General features: G+C 41.2%; 2 protein-coding genes across 2 annotated transcripts in view; one reads left to right on the top strand and one right to left on the bottom strand.

Moving 5' to 3' along the window:
* The first annotated feature begins 452 nt into the window (after positions 1-452).
* On the top strand, positions 453-2466 carry LOC110530139 (ubiquitin-ribosomal protein eL40 fusion protein). Its single transcript, XM_021612981.3, has 5 exons — positions 453-557; positions 1140-1251; positions 1612-1698; positions 2088-2190; positions 2319-2466. The coding sequence occupies exons 2-5, from the start codon at positions 1149-1151 to the stop codon at positions 2410-2412; spliced, it is 387 nt and encodes a 128-aa protein (XP_021468656.1). The 5' UTR covers positions 453-557; positions 1140-1148; the 3' UTR covers positions 2413-2466.
* Positions 2467-2525: 59 nt separating this feature from the next.
* Positions 2526-7061, bottom strand: part of LOC110530137 (homer protein homolog 3) — a 35969-nt gene continuing 31433 nt past the window's right edge. The window contains exons 9-11 of the mRNA XM_021612980.3: positions 5650-5757; positions 5212-5292; positions 2526-4204 (exon numbers count right to left, since the gene is read on the bottom strand). Of these exons, the coding sequence (XP_021468655.1) occupies positions 4019-4204; positions 5212-5292; positions 5650-5757 (375 nt within the window). The 3' untranslated portion in view covers positions 2526-4018. The remainder of the gene's footprint in view (positions 4205-5211; positions 5293-5649; positions 5758-7061) is intronic.

The raw sequence follows: 7061 nt of genomic DNA, 5'->3' as shown, positions 1-7061 counted from the left end.
GAACGTCTTCAAACTGCTTGCCAATGTCTAGCCTACCTAACGTGAGCATATTTGGATGAACTGGTAGTATGTATGACTGAAGAAGCACAACTTTACTTTTGACTGAAGAAGTGAAACTTGCGGCACTACCTGAGCTGAGCTGCATCGGCTTTCTCGGCTCAAGGCCAAGCGTCCACCTGCCCCGCCAGGTGACTGTGATGAGTGAGCTCTGGCTCTGTTGTTGGTGAGGTTCAATTTGATAGAAACCACAAAGGGTAGACATTGCAACACCTATGACATCTGCTTGCTGGATTGCTTTCCAAAGACAACATATATAGAAAAAGACAAAGCCCGGGAGGCATTTGTACACTGATTAAGGCAATTATCTTCCAGCATGGCATGATTTGCAACACTGTGATCAGCCATCCCAATTTGCAATCCTTTCATGTCTGGTGGTCAAGGCGCCAAGAATCCTCCAGACCAGTAGATGGCGATAACTGTGCATGATATGTTAGAAGGAAGAACACGTTCAAGTTCCTGATGTTCTGTTCTCCTGAAGCCAGCAGTGGTGTTTGACGGTGAGTTGTTTAACCAGCTAGCTAAAGCGTCAATATAGCCCCCGTTATGAATATATGTTGAGGATCGGCTATCAGCAGTTATGTGTCTAGATATCTGAAACTGACTGGTTGATAGCTCCACTGTGTGTGAGAACAGGTGGTTGGCTAGTGGGCTAACATTAGCTGATGGCTAGCTTGCTAACACCCGTGGCCCAGTGTGCCATGTCCAAATGAGCTAAGCCAACAGCCATATTACGAATATTTAAAGCATGATAATCATGTTATCTAGGAATAGTTATCAGACGAGTGACTGGTTAAATAAACTACTATAACGTTATTCAGACACGTAGTTAACTAAACAGCCCGGACCAAGCTGACAATCCTTGCCAGTTTTTCATTAGCTAGCTGACGTTAACTAGTAACGTTAACGCTAGATGTATGAAACTAGTAGCCTGCTTATTTCCCAGACAGACGCATGATAAAGCTACGTAGATATTCTCACTAGGATTAATATTTTTCTAGGAAACTGTCCTTGCTTTGTTTGCGAAACAAGCAACTACTGTCAATTTAATAAATGCAACCCCCGCCTTATTTCTACTACAGCCATCAAATATGCAGATCTTTGTGAAAACCTTGACGGGTAAAACCATCACCCTTGAGGTGGAACCCAGTGATACTATCGAGAATGTGAAGGCCAAGATTCAAGACAAAGAAGGTAAATCAATCTCAGCAAACGTTGCTTGGCCCAGATCTAGGATCAGTTTACCCCAAGGCTGTCAAACATGTTCCTGGAGAGCTACTGTACTGTACGTTTTCACACCAACCCTAATCTAGCGCACCCTTCTCTAATAATTAACTGGTTGATAAAACTGAATCAATTTAGTTACAACTGGGGTTGGAGGGAAAACCTACAGGAGGAGAGGAACAGGGTTGGAGAGCCCAGGCTTTCCCTCTCTAAATCTTTCTATCCTTCTAAAATCCACATTAGATCTTTGTATATGGGCAACTACTTAATTTGGGGTACATGTGGATGGTTTCTGCCAAACATACATATGTTTGCTGTTTACCCTTTCAGGTATTCCTCCTGACCAACAGCGACTCATCTTCGCTGGTAAACAGTTGGAGGATGGCCGCACGTTGTCAGACTACAACATTCAGAAAGGTACTACTTGACAAATCCAATTATCAATAATGCTGTTTGTTCAGACCATGACGGACAATTGCTCAGTCTTCAGTGTTTACCCTAATCATGGCATTGAGGCTTATATCATCTCTTCATAGTCCATGGGAACATGTGGACCTTCTGTCCAATGGTATGCATGCTGTAATATTCACAGATCACATGTTAGCAGGTTTATTGTCTCCTACATTATTGAAATGTTTATATAAATACAATGTTAGTTCAAATGTCCAACGTTTAGAAACACATTTTGTGATACTCCATGGAACACAGTGGCAAGTGGTTATGGAGTGGACCATCCTTTATTTCAAATACAATGAAATAAAGAATACTGTGTCATTTTGTTCACGTGTCACCACTTTGCTTCCCAGAGTCCACTCTTCATCTCGTCCTGCGTCTGAGAGGAGGTATCATCGAGCCTTCCCTGAGACAGCTGGCGCAGAAATACAACTGTGACAAAATGATCTGCCGCAAGTATGTCTGCTTCCATTTAACTGAAGACGAAATAAAAATGTCCACCAAGTCGCAGCCATCTACTGATCCATGTCTGTGTGGAGCTTGGGGTCTTATCATTGAGGATGTTGGTGCTCTCTGCATTTCAGATGCTACGCACGTCTTCACCCCCGTGCAGTCAACTGCCGCAAAAAAAAGTGTGGGCACACCAGCAACCTGCGCCCCAAGAAGAAGCTGAAGTAAACTAGCATTCTCTTTTGTCAATGTTTTCAATAATAATAAAATTGAATTGGAAAAGGGGAGGACTGTCATTCATGCTGCCATAAACCTTGACTTACTATACAGAACAAGGCAAATTTTCTGATTATTCCATGTCCTTTATTATTTTTTAATACAATTTCTTTGAACAAGGCTCATTAAAAATGCAACATTTTGCTCCACTTGTGTGCCTTGATCTAAATATCATATGTGCAATTAAACTTGCAATTTCATCAGGCATTCTTTAACAGTAAATGCAAATACAGCCACTCACATAAGGCATATAGTATTGTCTCTAAGCTAAACATTAAGCCCTACCTACTGCTATTACTGGTAGATGCTGGAGGGAAATAACCACTGATCAGATGAATTGATTCAAGTGTCAATGATACATTTATAACAATTAAATCTCATTACTGGACAATCTGGCTAGAGACAACCGCTCAAATCTTAATTTATACATAGATTTATTGCAAGAGCAAGCACTTACATGTAATTCTTATCGCCTAAATCATCTACCTAATTACCAGGACTAATCTAAGCTTTTAACATTCTATGAACACAGGAGAAGCCGAGTCAAGCTTTCGAAAGCTCTTACTTTGAGAACTCCACTCTCTTTGGTGTCTTTAGTTCATAGATGGATGGAGCATTCACAGGAATTCAAGATACCCTCATGCTTCATACCTCTTGTATCACACTACTACCAGCATGCCATGGTACCAACACATTTCTATATCTACAACTCAAACCCGGAGACGGCTGACGTGCCAAAACAGTACCGTGAATCCTTGTTTCTTTACAGATCGCTCATCGCTCATTCTTTGACGTATGCGTTTTAGTTGATTGGATACATGAATCGTTAACATGTCACAGGTCAACTCCACTGCGGCGGCATAACCTTCGGCCTCTTGACACTTTCACTAACTTTGCTCAGATGTATAAAAAAAAAAAGTGAATAATTTGTCAATTAAGGCAAATTTATTTTCCTCTTCAATACCAATTCTCTTGAGTTGTATTCTAATTTGATGAGGTGATAGCTGTCAACCACATTTAAATTTAAAAAAAATCTATTTTCTGCATTGTGTACTGCTTCTTTCCAAATACATAGTTTGGTTGCACTGAAAGATCTCTCAAAACCATTTTTTATCTCATCTCACTGGAGAATTAACAGATCATCCACGTTGCTCATTATCGCATTACATTCCCAATTTTGTATAAAATCAGTTGATTTCAAAAGTATGAAAACTATATCTACAAGCACCTAATGATCTCCTTATTGTTCTCATGACAATATTCCTAATCTCAAATGAACAGTCTAGCATTTAGATTATTGCCTTGAATGTTAAGACAGCAACATGAATTACAGCACAACATCGGACATAGCAGACACACTGCCTAGGTAACACCACAACCTACGCTTAACAAGCTGTACAGTGCTGCTGCTGCTGCTGTAAGGACCCAGAGCAGCCATCTTCCCACAGCAGAAGTGGTGTTGTGCTTTACAGCAAGAGAGGACCAGCTCGTTCTCTTTTCCAAATTCCTCTCTTTGCATTTGGCCATCCCTAAGAGACCCATCCTCTTCTCTTTCACACTATTTGTCAATGAGCTTGACCAGGCTCTGCCGAAGGTCGTTCAGGTCAAAGATCTTGACGTCCAGGATCTCGATGGCCCTCTGCACTTCACTCTCCGTGCGGTCCCGCTCCTCCAGGGAGGCGGACAGGTTCTGCTCCACGTTCTGCACCCGCCGCTCCAGCTCCAGGTTACGCATCTCCATCTCCTGAGAAACCACAGAGCATCCTACTTGCTTGTTGTTCAAATCAAATTGTATTGGTCACATATTTAGCAGATGTTATTGCGGGTGTAGTGAAATGCTTGTGTTCCAAGCTCCAACTGCAGTAATATCTAACAATTCACAACAATAAACAAATCTAAAAGTAAAAGAATAGAATTAAGAAATATGTACACAACCGTCCAAAAGTTTGGGGTCACTTAGAAATGTCCTTGTTTTTGAAAGAAAAGCTAATTTTTGTCCATTAAAATAACATAACATTTATCAGAAATACAGTGTAGACATTGTTCATGTTGTAATTGACTATTGAAGAAAGTTCTTTGTTTCTGGACATTTTGACCCTGTAATGCTGATGCTCCAGATACTCAGTTTTCAGCTGTGCTAACGTAATTGCAATTTTCTAATGATCAATTAGCCTTTTAAAATGATAAACTTGGATAAGCTAACACAACGTACCATTGGAACACAGTAGTGATGGTTGCTGATAATGGGCCTCTGTACGTCTATGAAGATATTCCATACAAAATCTGCCGTTTCCAGCTACAATAGTCATTTACAACATTATCAATGTCGACACTGTATTTCTGATCAATTTGATGTTATTTTAATGGACAATTTTTTTTTCTCCAAAAAACAAGGACATTTCTAAGTGACCCCAAACTTTTGAACGGTTGTGTAAATATTAGGACCAGCAATGTCGGAGTGGCATTTGAGTAAAATACAGTAGAATAGAATACAGTATATACATGAAATGAGTAAAGCAGTATGTACACATTATTAAAGTGGCCAGTGTTCCATTATTAAACCAGTGATTCCATGTCTATGTACAAAGGGCGGCAGCCTCTAAGGTGCAGGGTTGAGTAACTGGGTGGTAGTCGGCTAGTAATGGCTATTTAACAGTCTGATGGCCTTGCGATAGCAGCTGTTTTTCAGTCTCTTGTTCTTGCTCATGCAAAGGTTTTACCAAATGCGCCTTCTTCAGTGTGCAGGTCTACCTGTAATCGGTGTATGGCCTCTTCTCTCTCCTGCTCCATCTCATGGTATTCTTCTTTCTTGTTCTGCAGAATGTGGATTTCCTGGAAAACAAGCATGATCATTCACAAGTTAGCCCAAGGAGCTTTGCCGTCAGCACCACAAAACAAAGGAAGGTTACAGGTTCACATTGGCCTTTCTTCCATTTAAAGACCACAACTGATTTGATCTCAATTGCCAGCTTTGTGATAAGACTATGTTCTCCATCTATAAAATGGTATAAAATCCCATTTAAAACATTTAAACTCAGCTACTCTCGGCCTTGGTCTGATCTAGAAACGTTTCCCCCTACCCTCATCCATAAGCATGAGTAGAACAGCCTTACACTTGTTGCCGGAGGGCATATAAATGTACCTACAATACCTCCCTTTTCCCCTGTGTGTATATCATGCCCCCCTGACCTCATCTTTAGCCTTGAGCAGGGCCTCCAGTTCCTCCAGAGAACGAGTCAACTCGTCTTTGAGCGTGTCACTAGGGCCGTGTCCGCCATGTGCCTCCAGATCAGCCACCTGCCAAAAGACGAGAGGTTTCAGTCACGACCAGGGGAAATGATCATAGACTTGAGACTGCAGCTCCTGTCAGATCTCTACAGGGAGCGGGAACATTATTGTGACATGTGTGACAGGACCCCTGGGTCCAACTTTCTTGTTGACACTATAGATTGGACTCATGAATGGTACTATACTTGAGTCCAGAAAGGAATTATCCCTAGTCTTTACAGCTTGCCCCTGCCATTTTACAGTGTATTCCCAGTTGTGGTCATTCAAATCCTTCAGAATCTTTTCTCTTTAATAGGGTCTTTCCACCTCAAAAAGCACAAGAAAGAGGAATTCGACACCCACCATCTCAGATTGTTCTGAAACGGTTTCTGATGTTGGAAACAGATTAGCATTACTGCAACATTATTTGGTTGAAATATAAGATAATTGTATTGCACGCTAATTGGCTAGTTTAATGTATAGGATTCATATAACATTCAATAAATATAGTATCTAACATCCGATTTGGAGCTAACTTTTTTCTAACAATGAGTTAGACATGAGGAATCCAAAGGAATGGTCCAAAGCTACTCACGGACCTCCCACACCTCACGCCAATCCCACCCCAACAACACGTTTATAGTATCAGTTCACTGTGTCTGACAAGTAGTATGGAGCTGCGGCTCGCAGTATTGTTTCTTCATCCTATGCAATGTGTTCCCAGTGAATTAGGTGATGCCCCCCTCCCGTTTAGAGAAATTAGTCATTGAAGTTGTTCCGTTTGTCCCATCCTATATCCTGATATTTACAGGTTAATGAGAACAATCCATTCGTTTGGCTTTGTTTTACCACACTGCAGGTAAAGGAAAATACAAAACCCTTTCCCCCATCTGTGGATAAAAATGTCCTTGGTTATACAGGAAAAGTGAGGAACCCTGCCATCTTTCAACCTGGATAATTCCCACAGGATACCCCCCCAATCCAAACCATTATCCCTCTTCAACCCAATTAAGTAACAGCAGTGCCCCCTAAAAATACTGTTCATAGACATGCAAAAAAAGCAGCATCTCTTGCTAACCAAACAATAAGTCATACACACGAAACATATACAACAGTACAAAGCCCCAAATGCAAAAACTGGCAAGCAACAAAGCTCTAGTACAGAGTACTTAACAAAGTAAATATCTCTCATTGGATGATAAAGTCAAAGGCATAATGCCTTCTGCGAGGATCAGATATTGTGGTCTCAATAATACACACAGCATACAACATCCCCCTGATCCCCCTTTACCATGGCCAAGGCTGCTGCCTTTATTGCGCCAGCCAAGGACCGA

The sequence above is a fragment of the Oncorhynchus mykiss genome, chromosome 8 (assembly GCF_057628025.1).
Source record: "Oncorhynchus mykiss isolate SJ-2025 chromosome 8, ASM5762802v1, whole genome shotgun sequence".
NCBI classification, from domain to species: Eukaryota; Metazoa; Chordata; class Actinopteri; order Salmoniformes; family Salmonidae; genus Oncorhynchus; species Oncorhynchus mykiss.
The sequence above is the reverse complement of the archived record's forward strand: the minus strand, read 5'-3'. Positions and strand labels throughout refer to the sequence as shown.

Coding starts and splice junctions, on each gene's coding strand:
- LOC110530139 (XM_021612981.3), top strand. CDS start 1,149: ATGCAGATCTTTGTGAAAACCTTGACGGGTAAAACCATCACCCTTGAG. Junction 1,252..1,611: donor CAAGATTCAAGACAAAGAAG/GTAAATCAATCT, acceptor TTACCCTTTCAG/GTATTCCTCCTGACCAACAG. Junction 1,699..2,087: donor AGACTACAACATTCAGAAAG/GTACTACTTGAC, acceptor TTTGCTTCCCAG/AGTCCACTCTTCATCTCGTC.